The 20854-nt window shown below is 47.6% G+C and overlaps 1 protein-coding gene across 1 annotated transcript in view; it reads left to right on the forward strand.

Annotated features, from left to right (window-relative positions):
* The window catches only part of LOC118091532 (collagen alpha-1(VII) chain-like), a 179852-nt gene that overhangs the window by 77675 nt on the left and 81323 nt on the right, over positions 1 to 20854 (forward strand). Inside the window, exons 32-47 of the mRNA XM_060279757.1 lie at positions 420 to 491; positions 2543 to 2602; positions 3348 to 3383; positions 4266 to 4310; positions 5125 to 5160; positions 6775 to 6819; positions 7395 to 7430; positions 8277 to 8312; positions 10859 to 10891; positions 13041 to 13112; positions 13762 to 13821; positions 15403 to 15438; positions 16300 to 16380; positions 17513 to 17557; positions 18241 to 18312; positions 20355 to 20390. Of these exons, the coding sequence (XP_060135740.1) occupies positions 420 to 491; positions 2543 to 2602; positions 3348 to 3383; positions 4266 to 4310; positions 5125 to 5160; positions 6775 to 6819; positions 7395 to 7430; positions 8277 to 8312; positions 10859 to 10891; positions 13041 to 13112; positions 13762 to 13821; positions 15403 to 15438; positions 16300 to 16380; positions 17513 to 17557; positions 18241 to 18312; positions 20355 to 20390 (801 nt within the window). The remainder of the gene's footprint in view (positions 1 to 419; positions 492 to 2542; positions 2603 to 3347; positions 3384 to 4265; positions 4311 to 5124; positions 5161 to 6774; positions 6820 to 7394; positions 7431 to 8276; positions 8313 to 10858; positions 10892 to 13040; positions 13113 to 13761; positions 13822 to 15402; positions 15439 to 16299; positions 16381 to 17512; positions 17558 to 18240; positions 18313 to 20354; positions 20391 to 20854) is intronic.

Here is a 20854-nt window from a genome sequence, read left to right on the forward strand (position 1 = left end):
CTCATTCCCCCCCATCTGACCCGCTGCTGCTGCTCTCACTGGGCGAAGTGCTGGTCATCAGGATGTGGGGAGGCTCCCTGGACGGAGGTCCCCTGACAAGACTGAACTAGATCTGGCATTCTAGCAACTTAACCTGAGGGCAGGATTTGTTGTTTCTGCTGCTGTTGGAGCGGTGAGAACGCCTTACCAATCTACAGCAAACCACCTGGCACCTTTTTCTTGCTCACCTGGTCCGAGCCACAGGTGGGGAGCCTGTGCCTTCCTGAGATTCTTGGACTGCAACTCCCACCAATACTGGCAAGGTGGGAAGAGACAATCGTTTGCTTCTGAGTTTGGCCTGGTGCGCAGGTACAACAGGTGTGGAAACCTTTCCGTCTTTCCTAATCTATTTTGTTTTGTTTTTCGTTTTTAATTTACAGGGGAAGGCTGGCTTACCTGGCCCGATTGGACTCGATGGTACTCCTGGAGCTTCTGGACCAAAAGGTGAAAAGGTACTGCTTTCATTAGCGTGAAAAGCTGTGGAACGACCTTCCTGGGAAGATCTGCTGGGATCCGCCTACCCATGTTGGACACAGGCGTAAACTGATAGGAACACTTTTTCTCCCTCTGTCGTAACGCTAGAATTTGCAGAACATCCAATGGAGCTGGATGTTGGGAGATTTAGAACAGATTAAAGAGTCCCTCAATTGGCAAGTGTAAGGGGAAGAGAGTACAGAGAACCTCCCCCTCTCATCAGAAGTAGCTCCTCCCCAAGCAGCGAGGGAAGCGCGGGCTCTGAAGAGGCTAGTCAGGAAACGGAGAGAGAGTGCCAGGTCTCTAGCAGCATGGGAGAGCCCCTGCTCCACGGGCGGGAAGAGAGAGAGGAGGGGAAAGGGGGAAAAGGGAAAGCACGGAGCGTAGACCTTTTCCCCTGGTTCCGGAATTACGGAGGAGAAGAAAGGGGAGGAGATTCACTGTCCCGCGACTCTTATGTTGGGAGAAGTCGCGCAGGGGGCCAGTGCCGGATTCTGCATCGGAAGACATGTTTCCAACACCCGTTACACTGTAAATAGAGTGCACCAATAAAGACTGTTAAAAGACAAGCATGTGGAGAGTCGTTACTCTAGAGTAGTCGCAACAACCTCTGACAGCAAGGATGGTTTCAGAAGAGGATGTGACAAATTCATGGAGAGGCCTGTTGATGGCTACGAGCCATGATGGCTCTGCTCTGCTTCCTAATACCACAGGAGGGGAGAGGGCTCTTGTATTCGAATCCTGCTTGCTGGTTTTGCACAGGCGTCTGGTTGGCTACTGCGAGAACAGGATGCTGGACTAGACAGGCCGTCAGACTGATCCAACAGGCTATTCCTGTGTTCTTATGAGCATAGCAAGTTGCCTTATACTGAGCCAGGCCATTGGTCCATCTAGCTCAATACTGCCTACACTGACTGGCAGCAGCTGTCGAGGGTTTTAGACTGGGGTCTCTCTCCCAGCCCTGCCTGGCAATGCTGAGGATTGAAGCTTGGGCCTTCTGCAAGCAGAGCAAATGCTCTGCAACTGAGTTACGATCCTTCCCCAAAGATTTACTGCTTTCTGAAGGATGTCTCCTGTTCTATTCCTCCTCTGTTTCTGGTGTTCTTATTGCAGATGTTAATATTACATAGCTTGAAGCAACTGGATGCATAAAAATGGACTCCTTTTGGAACAAAACACTGTCCAGACCCATAAGTGTTGTTAAAAACCTTGCTTGCGGAACTTTCTTCAAAACAGGACAAAACTCCCTTTCAAGGTGGTGATTTGTAATTGAATACCTTAATCATGTGGTCTAAGGTTAAACAGGGACCCAGGTGGCGCTGTGGTTAAACCACTGAGCCTAGGGCTTGCTGATCAGAAGGTTGGCGGTTCGAATCCCTGTGACAGGGTGAGCTCCCGTTGCTTGGTCCCAGCTCCTGCCAACCTAGCAGTTCGAAAGCACGTCAAAATGCAAGTAGATAAATAGGAACCGCTACAGCGGGAAGGTAAACGGCGTTTCCATGTGCTGCCAGAAGCGGCTTTGTCATGCTGGCCACATGACCTCCCTCGGCCAATAATGGCTCCCTCGGCCAATAATGCGAGATGAGCGCGCAACCCCAGAGTTGGTCACGACTGGACCTAATGGTCAGGGGTCCCTTTACCTTTACCTTTACCTTAATCATGTGGTCTAAGGTTAAACACTCGCATGTTAGAGCAGAGAATATTCCCAGTTAATCATTAACTCAGACCTCAGGAAGCTCTTAGTATGCTTCCAGGGAAAATCCCTAATATTAGCAATACACGTGCAAGCATTCTCCATTTCAATGTCAATTAAACAATTATACTTAACAGCTCATGCAGTGAGTGCTCTTGCTTATGCAGCCAAAACTGTAGCACCCAAGCCTAAGAAGGATGGATCAGCAGGCTTGAGGAAGCCCAAGCTTTGCAGAACTATCACATACTGTTTCAGGAAGTGCAAATTAGGTAGATCTCGATGCAAACTGCCACACACTTCCAATGCTCTGAACGTGCTTCCCTGCTTCTTTTTCAGGGCGAGGTAGGACTTGGCCTTCCAGGGACCCCTGGTTTAAAGGGAGCAGAAGGAGACAAGGTGGGTTTCATCTCTGGAACAAATTTCTCGCTCAGGGCTGCAAAACAAAGAGGTCCAAGGCAACTCATGGAATGCTGAAAGGTGTCTGTTTTGCAACACCTAGGCTGAACTCTTTGTGTGATGGGTTTTAATAGGTAGGAGAGGATATATGAATTGAAAATTACCCCTCCCAGACACCCACGTTGGTGAGTCGAACAGAGTTTAAATTCCCCTCCTTAGCAGCAAATTTAAGCATCAAATTAGGCTGCAAAGCCTTCTTTTGAACAAGTCCCACTACAAAGGAATCTGGCTCCCACTTTTCTTACCCCACTTAACAAAGAATCAGACAACAGACTGTAAAGTAAGTTTAAAATATGATTTACTTACTCATAGTCTTGCATTGGTTCTCAGCTACAGTAGCAGTAAAAACTATGCAGGCAAAATGCTTATATTTACAGTAGAAACAGTCTCAGGCATTTGTCTGAGCTGGAGCAAGTAAAGGGCATGTCTTTCCCCATGGCTGGTCAATGGAAGAGAGAGGGAGAGGGAACAGGAAATACTTATTGATTCTCCCTGATCAAAAGAGGAGGGGAAACGACATCACACAGAGCCCCCTCTACCAATCACATTTCTATGGTCTGAGTCTCTGCCTATCAGCAATATAGTTCTATGGTTGTACACCCCTAAAATTACTAAGTAGCAAGAATATTCATTGTTGGATTTGGCTGCCAAATCTCCCACACTCCCATCTCTGTTTCTTTTTCAGGGGGCGACAGGCCTTCCCGGATCCCAAGGGCAGAAGGTGGGTTTTGAATGATGCTTTGTCAAATCTGTCTGAATGTGGCTGAGATCAGGAAGCAGTAGCAACTTCATTTTTTGTAAGGGAGCCTCCTGGTTAATTGCTTTTATAATCTGATCTCTAGATGGCTGCAATGTCCTATACATTGTGCTGCCCTTGAAGATAGTTCAGAAACTGTAGCTGGGGTAGAATTCAGTGGCCAGATTGCTAACGGGAGCCAGGTGGTCAAATTTATGCCCTGGGCACCGATTCATTTCTGGGCTCAATTCAAGATGCTGGATTTGCCCTGAACGTAGGATGCTGCTTTAGAATGAGTCAGATCACTGGTCCACCCGGCTCAATATTGCACTACACTGGCTGGCAGCAACTTTCCAGGGTTCCAGGCAGGAGTCGTGTGTTTGGGCAGGGGGGTGGGGAGAGGGTATTTTTCTATCTGACTAGAGAGCTTTTAGTCTGCAGTTGTTGATTGTAATATTTTGTTTTCTTGAACTGTGTTGTATGGACACTATGTGAGTCAATTTAAAGGTTAATCCACAGCTCCATTCCCCCTCCCCCAACTTTCCCCTTCCCCATCTCTAGTGCTGAATTGGAACAAACAGCAATCAGGTTTTCTGCGAATTGCCACTTGATCTGATTTAACTTAAAGTCTATTAACTTTCTCCACACTATGTACATTCCCAGTTAATTCTGATCCGCTCTCTTTCTTTCTCTGGTGGGGCTGAATGCTTTAAGAAATAATTTTAATTTATTATTATTATTATTATTATTATTATTCCAAATAACTAGGGGTGTGTGTGAATCCACCTCATATTAACCTATTTACTTCAGTCCTCTGCAATGAGAAATGACTTGCTGGAGATAATACCTTCATTTTTCTCTCCTTAGGGTGAACAAGGCATGCCAGGCGCAGAAGGACCAACAGGCTTGAGGGTAGGAATGCCAGGCTAACAATGTGGCTGGTGTTTTGGAACGGAAAAAGTGAACCAAAGGCTGAAGGCAAGGCAGCCTTTGCCAACTTGGTGTGTTTCAGATATTTTGGATTACAACATTCTGGTTTGCGTCTGGGCTGCACCATTGGTGGTGGTAGACCCCATGACTGATTGCTCTTCCATACAATAACTCCCTCCCAAAACTCGTATATCAATATAAGGCTTGGTTAGAATACATAGATGGAAGGGACCCCATGGGTCATCTAGTCCAACCCCCTGCAGTGCAGGAATCGAAGCTAAAGAATTCCAAGCAAGTGGCCAGCCATCTAACTTCTGGTTAAAAACCTCCAATGAAGGAGAGTCGGCCACCTTCCAAGGGAGTCCGTTCTACTGTCAAATGGCCCTTCCCATCAGAATTTTCCCCCCTCCAATGTTTAGTTGGAATCTCCTTTTTTGTCATTTGAACCCTTTGGTCTGGATCCTACACTCTGGAGCAGCAGAAAACAAGCTTACTCCATCTTCCATGGGACAGCCGTTCAGATGACCATCACATCACTTTCCCCCCCAAATTATATATTAAAGAACGGCGAGGCCTAAATAACAGTTCTTGTCCAGCACAAGAATGAGAGTCCTGACCATCACTCAGACCTGAGTTCCGAGTGCATGGCACACACCTGCCCCTCTCGGGGAGGAAAAAATCCCACAGTCCCTTTTCCTGCAAAGTGTGTAGTGAGATGCTTGCAAGTTAACCTCATTGTGCCAATGGACTTTGCTATGGACAACGGTGTTTTGTGCTATCTTCTTTTTCAACCTAGGGCAAAAAAGGCCAAGATGGCGTCAAAGGAGAAAAGGTGAAGTGTCTATTGCTTTCAGCCAGAGCTGGTTCTAGGGTAGCACAACCACAACAGTACTGTAGAACAGAGAGTGAGAGGCGGAGGGGGGCCCCCAAACTTTAGCACCTTCCAATCTTAGATGGAGGATCTCCATCCTGCTCGGTTATATATTAGTTGCGACCCTATAGCTGCTCATTGCTTATCACAGACCACCTTATTTCTTCTCCTTTGGCGATCCCTTGTAGCTGAGTAAGATTGCCTTCCATGAACACGGTCTTAATAGTGAGTCCGTAAGTGTCTGTGGAGGCCAATTCTGGACCCACACATCCTTTCATAGTGGGGACATTGGTTTCCAGGAGGGAGTTGATCATGGTGTGGATTTGCCAAGCGTGCCTTCCTCTTAGCATGTTTCTCCCTTGCGTCCTGAGTTTGAGTGTCTTCAAAGCCCATGACACCTTTGGTAAAGGCTGTTCTCCAACTGGAGCGCTCGCAGGCCAGTGTTTCCCAGTTGTCAGTGTTTATACTACATTTTTTTAAAGATTTGCCTTGAGACAGTCTTTAAACCTCTTTTGTTGACCACCAGCATTACACTTTCCATTTTTAAGTTCAGAATAGACTAGTTGCTTTGGAAGACGATCATCAGGCATCCGAACATCATCAGACTGCCCCACACCTGGCACTGCAGGTGTGCAATTAGCTGAGTGGGTTGGGATGTGTGTGCTTTGGGTGACCCTTGAAATGCCACTCTCACCATCACCACCCTCCACCAACGCACCCTGCAACTGCATCGCACTGCCAGCCATAGGCAGAGGATGGCTTCTTAGCTTAGGGGTCCAGAAATTGTGGTCTTCCAGATCTCGTTGGACTGTGACTCCCATCATGCTCAGCAAGCTAGCATGACCAATGATGAGGAATGATGGGAGTTGGAGTCCAACAACATCGGAAGCCCCTCGGACCCCCTCTCTCTGTTAGATCAGGCATCCCCAGACTTCGGCCCTCCAGATGTTTTGGACTACAATTCCCATCTTCCCCAACCACTGGTCCTGCTAGCTAGGGATCATGGGAGTTGTAGGCCAAAACATCTGGAGGGCCGCAGTTTGGGGATGCCTGTGTTAGATGAATGCAGACTACAAGCATCCATCGTGGGCTGGATGCTTACCATACTTTTCCGTGTATAAGCCTATGTTTTTTTCTTTAAAAATCATGCTAAAAAGTGGGTGTCGTCTTATACATGGGTAGTGCATAGGGTGGACATTTGATTGGTTGCTGTCAGCAGCTATTGTGCGTGTTATTGGTTGCTGCGTCAATGGGTGGTTTTGTTTGGCTGACGCTCCAGCAGTTGGGCGGGTGATTGGCAGCTTCTGCCGGTGCTGGGAGAGACGGGAGGCGGGAGATGCGTGCAGGTTAGCGATTTTTGGCAATCCCCTCTAAAACAAGCTCAACAATCCCGGGTAATCCCTCCCCCCCCAAAAGCTCAACAACTCTGTGCCATTTCTCTCCCCCCCCCATTTTCTTAAATTTGAGACCACCAAAATAGGGGGCGTCTTATACATGGGGGCATCTTATAAACGGAAAGGTACGGTATGTGTTTTTGTAGCACAGAATGAGAATCTGCGGTCTTCTTCTTTGCAGGGAGAGCGTGGAGAGGCAGGGGTGAAGGGTCTTCAAGGAATTGCGGTAAGCCTCTCTTCATTTGAAGCTGCCAATTGCCTGATATTTTTATGATCTTCCCCAACCCATTTCTGAGTTTTCTATGACTCTTTTGTCAGGAGAGTTCAGGTAATATGATCTAAATTAAGAACCATCCTTTTTTCAAGACAAGGACAAGCCATCAGCTCTTAAAGTATACAGTGGTACCTCGACTTATGAAGACGATCCGTTCCGCGGCGCTCTTCGTAAGTCGAGGTCTTCGGATGTCGAAGCACCCGTTCTGCGCATGTGCGAAGCACGATTTTGCGCTTCTGCGCATGTGCGGACTGAACGCGCACACGGCGAAAAGACTTCCAGGGTTGTCAGAAGTCAAAGCATTCGTAAGTCGAGCTACCACTATACAAGCAGAACATTCAATGCACCCATTTCATCCTGACTCTTAACTCTTTGGCCCACCCCACTCTGGGGCAACCCTCTCCTCCAACAACAGCAAAGTTTACAAGTGGAAAAAATATACAGACACACATACTTAAATTACACAATAAAACAATTCTATCAAAACACACACACACACTTTCAATTTCTCTTATTTGTTTTTTTAGGGTCTTCCAGGTCCTGTTGGGCCCAAAGGAGACCAAGTAAGTGAAAACAGCATGGAGACACCATTGGATCACAGTGGCGAGGGCAAATGGGGGTGCAGAGGCATTGAGGTGCCAGAACTGAGGTTTGATGCTCACCTGGAGTGTTCATTGTGGACATAAGCCATAGCATTTCTGGCTGTGGGCACACGGGTTGGGGAACCTTCAGACTGCAGGCCAATCCTGGCTTGCTAGGGGGCCCAATTTGGCCCATGAAGCTATTTCCCCCATCTCTGCTGGGTGGGAAGGTGGGGTTCAATTCTGCCTTGGCTGCAGCAGGACTTAACCTCCGCTTGACACCTGACAAGCAGGGGTTACATTCTGCTCAGTTTGGTTGCACACACCTGTCCCCAGCAGGGAACAGGTATCCACAGCTCAACTAAAGCCTGCAATTTCCCAGGCTTCTTTCTCCTCCCCGACGCTAAGCAGGCGGAGACAAAGAACCTCTTTGCTTGCTACCGCACTAAGCACAGGTTTGGCAGCACCCCTTGTGCTATAGTTCCCAAGCGCCCACTCGCCAACTGGTTTTTCAGGTGCTTTGGAACCATGTGCAAGAGAGCTTGAGAAAGTGGGTAGGACAACCCCCCTGTCAATCATGGGCCATCATAATGATGCCATGTGATTGGCAGGTGGGCCGTTATGACCTGTCAAATTTGGCCCTTGAAAACAATCCTGGCCTGTGGAGTCAAAAGTTATTCCCAACGCTGAAATGGCAGAAGGTAGTGTTCTCCCTTAGAGGGCACCCACCTCAGTTCAGTCGGGCTTTCACCCCAATACACGTGGCCTAGAATTGCACCCTTAACACACTCTTTCCTGCTAACCCTGACTTTCCCGCTTCCTTAACAGGGCATCCAAGGATTTCCTGGGGCTCCAGCTATGGGTGTAAGTGTTGTTGTTGTTTTTTTGTGGTGATGGGGAAGGTTTCTCCAGCCCAAATCATAACAGTTCAGTTTGAGTGGCACGCAACAATATCATCAGAAGCTGTGTCGTATTAGGTCAAATCCAGGGTCTCTCCAGCTCCATATTGTCTACACTGACTGGACCACTTACAAACGCCATCTCCAACTCCTTGAAAGATTCCATCAACTGTGTCTCCCAAAAGTTTTACACATCACTTGGGAAGGCAGGCGAACCAATGCCAGTGTACTGGAAGAAGCAAAGATCACCCGTGTCGAAGCAATGATTCTTCAACATCAACTTCGTTGGAGTGGTCATGTTGTTTGGATGCCTGATTATCATCTTCCATAGCAACTACTCTATACTTAAAAATGGATAGCGTGATGCTGGTTGCCAACAAAAGAGGTTGAAAGACTCTCTCAAGGCAAAGCTTAAGAAATGTAGTATTTTGTTGTTGTTGTTGTTTAGTCGTTTAGTCGTGTCTGACTCTTCGTGACCCCATGGACCAGACCACACCAGGCACTCCTGTCTTGCACTGCCTCCCGCAGTTTGGTCAGACTCATGTTCGTAGCTTCGAGAACACTGTCCAACCATCTCATCCTCTGTCGTCCCCTTCTCCTTGTGCCCTCCATCTTTCCCAACATCAGGGTCTTTTCCAGGGAGTCTTCTCTTCTCATGAGGTGGCCAAAGTATTGGAGCCTCAGCTTCACAAATCTGTCCTTCCAGTGAGCACTCAGGGCTGATTTCCTTCAGAATGGATAGGTTTGATCTTCTTGCAGTCCATGGGACTCTCAAGAGTCTCCTCCAGCACCATAATTCAAAAGCATCAGTTCTTCGGCAATCAGCCTTCTTTATGGTCCAGCTCTCACTTCCATACATCACTACTGGGGAAACCATAGCTTTAACTATACCAGGGGTCAGCAAACTTTTTCAGCAGGGGGGTGGTCCACTGTACCTCAGACCTTGTGAGAGGCTGGACTATATTTTGAAAAAAAAAATGAACAAATTCCTATGCCCTACAAATAACCCAGAGATGCATTTTAAATAAAAGGACACATTCTACTCATGTAAAAACATGCTGATTCCCGGACCGTCTGCGGGCCGGATTTAGAAGGTGATTGGGCCGCATCCGGCCCCCGGGCCTTAGTTCGGGGACCCCTGAACTATACAGACCTTTGTTGGCAAGGTGATGTCTCTGCTTTTAAAGAAATGTAGTATAAACACCAACAATTGGGAAACAATGGCCTGCTAGCGCTCCAATTGGAGAACAGCCTTTACCAAAGGTGTCATGGGCTTTGAAGACACTCGAACTCAGGACGAAAGGGAGAAACGTGCTAAGAGGAAGGCACGCTTGGCAAACCCTCACCATGATCACCTCCTGTCTGGAAACCAATGTCCCCACTGTGGAAGGACGTGTGGGTCAAGAATTGGCCTCCACAGTCACTTACAAACTCACTATCAAGACCGTGTTCATGGAAGACAATCTTACTTGGCTATGATGGATTGAAGAAGAAGAAGAAGAAGAAGAAGAAGAAGAAGAAGAAGAAGAAGAAGAAGAAGAAGAAGAAGAAGAAGAAGAAGACTGACTGGCAGAGGCTCTCTATGATTTTAGGCAGGGGATGTTCCCAGCCTTAGCTGGATATCCTGGGGATTGAACCCAGGCCCTTCTGCATGCAAAGCAGATTGTCTGCTACTTTGCCGTGGCCCTTCTTCATACATGCCATTAGGAGCGTGATATTTTCCATGCCTGCCATATTGGAGAATAATATATATGATAAGAATAATATTGGAGAAAACTGGGTATTGAAACTTACTTAACCTAAATCATATATCCCAGTTTTACAGCGGCCCTTTAAAGTATGCTTCACGCAGAGTATACGCAGTCAGAAGTTGACCTGGCTAAGAAAACACCACCAAGAGCGTACGGTATTATCTCCCTTATATGAAACCCCTTACTAGCTGCACACTTGTAAAAGTATGCAGATGAAAATACAAACGGTTGGGTTTCTTTAACTGAAAAACAAACTGAATCTAAAGAGACTTTAAACTAAAGATAAATGCTTTCTCCCACATTCCCACAAACTCCCACATAACTCCCATTAAACTACCCAAGAATTAACAGCATTCTAGCATTATAACTAAGCAATCATACTAAGATTCAACTAAGGAATCTCTTAAACTAAGAACAACTGAGAGAGTGATCTACTTAGAGATGAATCAAACTGAAAGAATCTAACTAAGAGATGCAGAAGGCTTTGTGGCAGAGCCCACACCTGTGGGCAATTAACAGAAATCACCTGCACCTGTTTCTCTTAGACAGTATTTACATTAGACCGGCTCTAAAGTAACTTGACTATTCCAAAAATCCAACATGCCATTGGGGTGGGGGGTCATGATATTCCTGGCCTTTTCCTGGACGAGCAGTGGTCGCTGGACAGTGGTTTCCTGGACATATGACAGAAGTCGCTGCTCCCAGGCAAGCGAGGCTAGGATCGGGTGGAGAGACTCACCTGTGGTCTCTTACTCCGCAGGTGGTGGGACCTTCAGGCAAGAAAGGTACCAGGGTAAGTGGGGCAGGCAGCATATGTGGAGGCGCCTGTCAATCTTTTGGGAGGGGGAACATTTTTTCCCCCAGCAAGGTTTTGCAGGAAAGCTGTGGATTTAAGAGCATTGGTGGGTGTTTGCCTTCGGTGCCATTAAAAGAGCCTTTTCAGATCAGATCTTCTTGGCTGTCCTCCTCACACCTAAGGCTGATAACGCACCATTCAGAGAGAAGAATCACATCCAGATGGGTGGCTTTCAAACAGGGCAGTCTCGAGCAGGTCGCGCACCCTGGCGCTGAGGGGCGGAGATCGCTCCGGTGCCCCCACCCTCGCAGGGCGCAGCATGGCTTCCGTGCGGCTTTGCCGCGCAGCACCCTGCCTACCAGCCCCGCGCCACCGGGACTCTACCTAGAGCCGGGCCTGCTTTCAAATCTTTAACTGCCAGTGGATGCTGAGCAACGTCATTGCACCTGCCAAAGAACTGTGGTTTCCCTTGCGTGTCGATGTTGGGGGCATGTACCTCTCTCAGCTTTCCTATTTTTTTGGGGGGGGAGTTTTCTCCCAATTGCATGGAGGCTGATGCTATGCTGAACGTGCCTAACAGAGGCCAGAAAAGCATAGAATCATAGAATTGTGGAGTTGGAAGGTACCCCCAGGGGTCATCTAGTCCAACCCCCTACCATGCAGGAATCTCAGCTAGAGCATCCCGCTCACTCCCCCGTTCGCACACTCAGGTGTACATGAATATACCTGGCCGCCTCTGTAATGCCTTACTGTTGATGGGTGTGGACAGGGCCGGATTTAGGTTTGATGAGGCCCTAAGCTACTGAAGGTAATGGGGCCCTTTATATGTCCAGCTGTCTTTTGTCAACAACAAATGGTCACTGTTTTCTGTGTTGAATATATGCTATATGGTATTTTATGGACCTAATAGGTATCTAAAGCCATTTGCACAAAATATGTATTATATCAAAGTAATTGATATTTTATTGAGATTTTAGGGAGCAGGCTAGCAGGCGGGGCCCATTCCTTACATCATAGGAGCCTACACAACACAAAACACTGTTGCTGTATGTAGGTTTTATTTTATTTGTTTTTTATCTCATATTTTGGAATGTACATTCAGTTTTTATTTTTCCTTTAAAAAAATTGGGGCCCTAAGCTATAGCTTGTTTAGCTTATACTTAAATCCGGCACTGGGTGTGTACTCTAGAATACATCCAGCACTCCTGTGCTGTTGTGCAATTGTGAGGAAAGATGAATTTTAACAAGGAGAAATGTAAAGTACTACACTTGGGCAAAAAAATGAAAGGCACAAATACAGGATGGGAGACACCTGGCTTGAGAGCAGTACATGTGAAAAGGACCTAGGAGTCTTGGTAGACCACAAACTTGACATGAGTCAGCAGTGTGATGCAGCAGCTAAAAAAGCCAATGCAATTCTGGGCTGCATCAATAGGAGTATAGCATCTAGATCAAGGGAAGTAATAGTACCACTGTATTCCGCTCTGGTCAGACCTCACCTGGAGTACTGTGTCCAGTTCTGGGCACCACAGTTCAAGAAGGATACTGACAAGCTGGAATGTGTCCAGAGGAGGGCAACCAAAATGGTCAAAGGCCTGGAAACGATGCCTTATGAGGAACGGCTTAGGGAGCTGGGTATGTTTAGCCTGGAGAAGAGAAGGTTAAGGGGTGATATGATAGCCATGTTCAAATATATAAAAGGATGTCATATAGAGGAGGGAGAAAGGTTGTTTTCTGCTGCTCCAGAGAAGCGGACACAGAGCAATGGATTCAAGCTACAAGAAAAAAGATTTCACTTAAACATTAGGAAGAACTTCCTGACAGTAAGAGCTGTTCGGCAGTGGAATTTGCTGCCAAGGAGTGTGGTGGAGTCTCCTTCTTTGGAGGTCTTTAAGCAGAGGCTTGACAGGCATATGTCAAGAATGCTTTGATGGTGTTTCCTGCTTGGCAGGGGGTTGGACTGGATGGCCCTTGTGGTCTCTTCCAACTCTATGATTCTATGAAAGAGAACAAAACAATGGGCCAACTGCTTTTTAGGAGAGCTCATTGGCCATCACTGCCCAGTAAACTTTCTAGAACTCCCCAGCACACAGTTTGAAAGCACTGCAATTCCCTCTCTCTCTCTCTCTCTCGTCACTTTATACAGGGGGATTTGGGGCCAGTTGGCCCCCCAGGTCCAAAAGGAGACCCAGGGGACCAAGGAGAAAAGGGAGAGAAGGTCAGTGTATATATTATTTATTTAAAGTTCTAGCCTTTTGTTTTCCTGCAATTGTCACTTGTCTCACAACACGAGTTCTCCAGGAGATTTTATGTATAGATGCACCACTCCCAGCGCTTTTCTCAAAACGCCAATTGAAACTAAAATGGTCCTGAGGTTTGCTTTTCAAAGGTCTATATGTGCTTCTTTTTAGGAAGTAATTTCACAGATCTGGAGGCCACCACTAAAAAAGCCCTGTTTTGATTGCTCACCAGCACGATGGAACTTGATGGTGGGTGTGGGAGGAGGGCCTCAGAGGCTGATCTTAAAGCCTAGGCTGGTTTATATGATTGCAGGCTGTCCTTCAAATCACTTGGTCCCGAGGCATTTAATGCTTTGAAAGTCAACGCCAGCACTTTGAGACTCAAAGGTCCACCATCATCTTGGGTGTCCACGTGCAGAAGTTAAAGCTGCAGAACCCCATCCTCTTTTGCACCTGACCACATCTGGTTTGGTCCCCAAATCATGCTCTGAGCTCCCTTCTTTCAAATGGGTTGCCCCCATTGAATTTTAGAAAACAGAAAAACAAGCCAGCTCTGGACTTGCTACTCTGCAAGAGTATTTCAGGATACGGTGAAAAGTGGGCTGAATTTTGCCTTGATCTCTGCAGGGGAGCCCAGGATTTGGCATTCCAGGACAGCTGGGGCTGAAGGGCGAGCCAGGAGAAAGGGTGAGTTGGGAAATGGGGCAACGAGTGTCCATTAAACGAGGTGAAATTCACTCTCGACTCCATTCAGCTCATAGTCATCAATGAGAAGAATAGCCCTTTCCCCCAAAACCATCTGCTTATATACATTATTTACACAATGGTCTTTGCGTGATTGGCTACTTCAGGGCTACACCTGTGGGCCAATCAGTTTGTGGATAGACTTCTGCCAGCAGCCTGATTGGCTGCTCCTGCAGGTCAATCAGGTTGCGGATTCACTTCTGCCAGCCGCCTGATTGGCTGCTCCTGCAGGCCAATCAGGTTGCGGATTCACTTCCACCTGGAGTTGGATTGGGTGGCTCCTGCGGACCAATCAGACTGCTGATTCTGGATCCTATTGTTCTATGATTCAGCTCAGTACATAACAGGAGGAGAGACAGGAAAGTGGGGGCAGAACTGGAATGAAAGGAATCGGGCTTTCTGGAGTGTTCCTCTCCTGCCTGCCCTTCCAGACATAATTTGAAAGCAAAGTCTGTGGGTTTTCCTATGCTAGCTTTTCCCTGTGCTAGCTTGCACATAGAGCAAACCTTGCCTTGTGCATATACATATTTTAACTGATTTATGAGGATTTTTAATGCGATAATGTTTATGTAAACAATGTTGCTTTCTGGATTGCTTTGTTTTGAAATGAATCCGCATTTGAAAAACAGCATAGGAAGCCGGCTGATATATAAAGTCAGAACGTTGGTTGGTCCAGCTCTGACAGGCAGCAGCTGTGTAGAGTTCGAGACAGGGAGATGCATGCAAATCAGATGCTCTGCCACTGAAATACCCTTAAGTTAGAGGTCAAACCAATGTCCCATGGAGCTCAGTACTGACTTCACTGCGGTCTTTGCAAGTCCTGGGAGTTTGACAGGCTAGATATTTAGAGGGACAACATTCTAGCCGTATTCCCTTGGCACCCAGGGGTGGAAACGGGACAGTGCCCACCTCGGAAAAGCCCTGCTTACCGTGGCGGTGGCTTCCACCTTCTGGCGAGATCTCGCGAGAGTTCCACAAGATCTCACGAGAATTTTGAAGGGCTCTAGCAAGAACCACCACAGCTACTTCTTGTTTCTCCAGGGACATCAGGGATGGCCATGGTGGCACACCTTCATTTTCGCCACCTGAGGCAGTTGCCTCCGCCTGCCTAATGGATGGGCCAAGCCTATTAGGATCTTGATCAGGGGGTCAGCAAACTTTTTCAGCAGGGGGCCGGTCCACTGTCCCTCAGACCTTGTGGGGGGGGGCGGACTATATTTTTCTTGGGGGGGGGGGATAACCCAGAGATGCATTTTAAATAAAAGCACACATTTTACTCATGTAAAAACACGCTGATTACCGGACCGTCCATGGGCCGGATTGAGAAGGCGATTTGGCCTTAGTTTGCCTACCCATGGTCTTGATCATTTCAGGCATTCATTCATTTTGAATACCCAGATGGGCGGGGTAGAAATAATAAATTGTTGTTGTTGTTGTTGTTAGTGTCTTTCCTGCATTCATGTTTTGCCATTGCATGTGGTATATTCACGACTGCCTCACTAACCTTTTCAATAAATTTAACAGGGAAACGTTGGCTTGTCCGGGAAGCCGGGGCAAAAGGTGAGGATGCAACTGACCAGCGCAAGGCGCAGAATACTTTTAACAATACAGTGGTCCCTCCACTTACGAACTTAATCCGTTCCGAATGCACATTCGGAGGTCAAAAAGCTCGCAAGTCAAAACACGGATTCCCATAGGAAAAAATTATTTGGGGAAATTCGTAAGTCGAGGAAACCGCATTTAAAACCGCCAAGGGTTTCCGTTCAGATGTAGAAAAATTCGTAAGCGTGAGGCCATTTGTCCCGTTTGTACGTCGAAACCTACGGATGTCAAGTAATTCGTAAGTCGAGGGACCACTGTACTTTTTAGCCTGGTTATTCAGAGAATTTCACACGCAGTATTTCACCAACTCCGACAACAAGCCTGAAACATAGCATGTATTTCTTTTAATCTTCATAGCACATGGACTAAGCTACAAACTGCAGTGGTAGTTATGTAGCAGGTACCTTTAAGTGCAATGTGTGTGGTTTAAATGGATGGCAAGCATGGTTCATTTTAAAATTTGAACTGGATGGATTTATTCCCCATCCTTAAGGAGGTGTGAGGCAGCCTGGTTTTCATCCAGACCCCAATGTATGGGCAGGGGAGAGAAAAATCACCAGTAGACCTGGAAAAAGCTCCCATTGGTGCCAGTGGAAGATACCTCCCCCCCCCCCCAGTCTAAGGGAAGCTTAGGAGGTGGGGTTTTTTCAGGACCGTAAAGAGGAAGGAAAAGGTTAAGCTTCTCTTCCTTGTCCGCTGTGCTCCTGATAATAACTGACACACACATTCTGCAAGTCAGAATAAGGTTGCTGTTGCCGGGGGTGAGGAGGGAGAGAGAAGGGCAAAATAGACCAACATTTTGGCTATTGTTTTCTTCAGGGGGAAACTGGCCCAAAGGGTGAGAAAGGTGAGCAAGGACCGTCCGGAAGACCCGGCGAGCCCGGCCTAAGAGGTAAAGATGTAAGTAGAAACTAAAACTACAAGTCCGGGGAGCTGAATTTTGCAATTTCTGAACCCATGACTAGGGGAGGAAGTATGTGAATATTTAGCTCAGCGCTAACCAGCACAGTGCCCTCCATAAATCGCTGGATTACAACTCCTATCATTCTTGACCATTGGGCCCTGGGCTGCTGGGAATGGTAGTCTCTCAGCTTCCCCTCCCTGCTCCTGATAGTGAGGTCAATTACTTGCAAATGTAGTACTGTATCTCAATGACTTTTTGCTCAGGGTAAATGGGTATGAAAATCTGGAATTGCATGTTGTAACCGCAGCATATTAAGTGACAAAGGAACGCAGGGATGAACATTTCAATTGGTTAACACTAACTGTGAAACTCTACGAAAACGGTTGCTTTGAATTCATTCTAGGGAGTCAGGGAAGAGGTCCCTGGCCTGGGGTCCAGGTAACATCTTGAGAAATCTAGCCTTCCTTCTAATCCCTTCCAATACAAACCCACCGAGTACTTCAGCTAACATACATACAGTGGTACCTTGGTTCTCAAACTTAATCCGTTCCAGAAGTCCGTTCCAAAACCAAAAGTGTACGAAAACCCAAGGCGTGCTTTCACATAGAAAGTAATGTAAAATGGATTAATCTGTTCCAGGCTTTTAAAAACAACGCCTCAAACAGCAATTTAACATGAATTTTGATATCTAACGAGACAATTGATCCATAAAATGAAAGCAATAAACAATGTACTGCAGTCACACAATCAATCCATCAGGGGCTGAACTGGGTTCCACACAGTCACAAAAACAAAAACGCAAAATAAATAGCAAAAACAGATAGACCTCAGCATAACACTCAAAATGGAAGTGTGGCACTCAAATTGGAAGCATGGCCCCCAAAACGGAGCACGTTTGACTTCCGAAAAAAGTTCGTAAACCAGAACACTTACTTCCAAGTTTGCAGTGTTTGGGTTCTAAGCTGTTTGAGTACCAAGGCGTTTGAGAACCAAGGTACTGTAGTTGCATCAACATTTTTGCTCAGTTTTCTGGGGCTTTTCAGGACATGGTAATGCACAGTCATACCGTCCGTGCAAGAAGTCTTAATAGGGCTTCCCTATTAAGCATCGGTTCTTCTGTCCTTCTAGGGGGAAACAGGCACTCCTGGTGAGACTGGAGAGAGAGGAATTCGGGTAAGGAATCTCTCCGGACATGCATGCTGCTGAGACCTTAAACTCTCCACAGCTACCCAGCAAATCCTCTTTCCCTGACACACTAGGTTTTCGTTTACCTACAGGTAGTATTTCGATGTAAAATAAAAAAAATTCCTTCAGTAGCATCTTAAAGACCAACTAAGTTTTTATTTTGGTATGAGCTTTCGTGTGCATGTACACTTCTTCAGATACAGTGAAATAGAAGTCCCCAGGCACTTATGTAGAGAAGGGGTGGGGAGGGGTGGGGAGGGGGAGGGGAGGGGGGATCACTCAGAAGGGTGGGATCACTCAGAAGGGGGGATCACTCAGAAGGGTGGTGGAAGTGGGTGATTGACTGACTGATAGCTGTTGATGACCGAAAACGACTGCAAATGGTTTTGCATGAAAAAGCAAGGGTTGAGATGGCTGAAGATCGCTTATCATGTATAATGAGATAAGAATCCGATATCTCTGTTCAAACCAGGTCCCTCCATGGTTTCGAGCTTGGTGATAGTATTTCGATGTGTTTCGATGTGTTTCGATAGTATTTCGATGTGTGGGGATTTGTCTGCCCAAGAGCATTCGGTCGTGTCAGACCCTTGTCCACAGCTCAGCCCCACAGGCGGAGCAAACTCGGTGAGAATCAAGCCCAAGTCGCTCATGTCCCCTCAATTTTTCTGCAGGGTCCTTTGGGTCTGCCAGGACGTCCCGGAGAGCGAGGGATGAAAGGAGAGGCAGGAGAAACAGGCAAGGATGTAAGTTGGATACCAAGAGGATTGTGCAGTGGGGGTCGGAATACTTCTGGCACTTTTGTGAGCAAGTTGCCAAAATATTAATATTTTCAGCACTACAGCCTGCCTCGAATAAGAAAGATATGCAAATCGCATAATGCAAGAGTGAGGAACCTCTGCCTTGTGGGGGCACATGTGCCCGGCCCAGCACCCTCTATCTGACTTTTAGGATTCCCCCAAGGCCCTGCATGTGCTCACACTTTCCTCAAGTGCTTTTGCCCGCCTAGAACGTGCCCTTAAAACTGGGGTCATGTCCCTTGTTTTCCTGTATGGAGGAGGGAGGTGTGTGTGTGTGTGTGTGTGTGTGTGTGTGTGTGTGTGTGTGTGTGTAAATCTCTGGCATGGCTTTCTGTGCAAAGCTAAGAGTGGCATCCATTTCTCCGCCCCCTTTTGCCTCTGGCCCCACCCAGGCATGTGACCCTTGGGCTGAATAGGCTTCTTGCCGTAGTCTTGTTGCTGAGCAACAGTGTGCAGAGTTCAGTGGGGTGGGAGGACAGCCAACCAGGGGAGCCTCTGAGGTGTACTTGCCTAGAGCTAAACTCAGCATCCAAAGTCAGGTCCAGTCCTAGGGTTGGGCAAACAGCAATCCATGTGGGTCAGAAGGTCCAGGGGTCAGGGAATCTGATTATCATGGGGCCAAGAGGATCAGGAAGCAGCAAGGTAGGGCCAGGAACTACAAGCATTGTTTCCAGAGTCTGACTGCTGCTGGAAACTCTGCTTCAGAAGGTTGCAGCCAGCTGGTTCCCATCCGTGGCTCCTCCTCTGTGTCCTTGAAGGCTGATCAGCTGCCGGTGGGGTTACTCCGCTTTCTCCCCCTTCAGGCTGCTGTTCTGCAGGCGAAGCTGACTCCAGGCCCATGCTTGCATTAAGGTGTAGCTCTGTGAAGTGGCAATGCTGGAACTTGGGTCCAGAATATATTGCACTATGTTGCCCCAAGTACAGAGAACATTGAATATATTCAGAATATATTGCACTATGTTGCCCCAGTTACAGAGAACATTGAATGGAGAGAGAGTCTGTTGACAATTACAATGAAATGTTGAGAATTAAAAATGTAAGATCAGCTCTGCTGGATCAGGCCCGTGGCCCCTCTTGTCCAGGATCCCGTTCCCAGATGCCAGTGAGAAGCCCACAAGAAGAACATGATTGCCAGAGCGCTCTACCCTCCGGGGATTCTCAGAAACTGGTATTCAACTGGTACCTTTGACTGTGGAGACAAAGCATAACCATTATGACTAAGTAGCTGCCAGTAGTTTAAAGGTAAAGGTAAAGGGACCCCTGACCATTAGGTCCAGTTGTGACCGACTCTGGGGTTGCAGCGCTCATCTCGCATTATTGGCCGAGGGAGCTGGCTTACAGCTTCCAGGTCATGTGGCCAGCATGACAAACCCGCTTCTGGCAAACCAGAGCAGCACACGGAAATGCCGTTTACCTTCCCGCTGTAGCGGTACCTATTTATCTACTTGCACTTTGACGTGCTTTCGAACTGCTAGGTTGGCAGGAGCGGGGACCGAGCAACGGGAGCTCACCCCGTCGCGGGGATTTGAACCGCCGACCTTCTGATCGGCAAGCCCTAGGCTCAGTGGTTTAACCCACAGCGCCACCCGCGTCCCTGCCAGTAGTTTAATTCTCCATAAATATGTCTGACCCTCTTTTCAAGCCACGCAAGGCAAGCAGAGTTGTGGATTTGTGGACGCCTGCTGCCACACCAAGGGAGATTGTGAGCATTCAAATGCACCTCTCAAGGAGGTGGTGAAGTATTCTCACCTCAGCGTCTCCTCCTCTGACTCCTCTTTCATTCTGCTTTTCTCCTCCTCCTCCTAGGGAGCCGACGGAGAGAAAGGAGACAAGGGCGAATCCGTAGGTTTGCAAATTCTCCTTGTTAGCCTTGCATGAGAGCCATCCAAGGCACCTTTCAAGTGGGCTAGCCTTCTGCATTGATATCTTGGGTGGTGGTGGTGGTGGTGGTTTCCATGTCAGCATGTGTACATCTTGTGTTTCTGCAGGGACAGCCTGGCCCCCCTGGAACTCCTGGAAAGACCGTGAGTAATGCTTCTCCTGGGGAAATATTGCAAGATGGGAAGAAAGAGATGGTGTCTCATTCCTTGGCAAATGTGGCATGGATCAAAAGCCAGGCTAACTGGGGAGATTTGCTCCAGTCGAGGACTTTATTAAGGCCCAGGGATTGCATACTCATGGGGGTGGTAGATAGTGGATGCAGAACCCTGGGCAGGAGGCCGGAAAATGTTGGTCTTCTGGGGTGAGAGACTGGAAGGTGAAATCAACAATCCCAGGTGAGAGCTGAGACCTGCATTGGCTCCCAGTACGTTTCCGAGCACAATTCAAAGTCTTGGTGCTGACCTTGGAAGCCCAGTATACCTGAAGGAGCATCTCCATCCCCATTGCTCAGCCCTGACACTGAGGTTCAGCTCCGATGTCCTTCTGGAGGTTCCCTCCCTGCAAGAAGTGAGGTTACAAGGGACCAGGCAGAGGGCCTTCTTGGTGG

This window comes from Zootoca vivipara, chromosome 10 (assembly GCF_963506605.1).
Source record: "Zootoca vivipara chromosome 10, rZooViv1.1, whole genome shotgun sequence".
In the NCBI taxonomy this organism is placed as follows: Eukaryota; Metazoa; Chordata; class Lepidosauria; order Squamata; family Lacertidae; genus Zootoca; species Zootoca vivipara.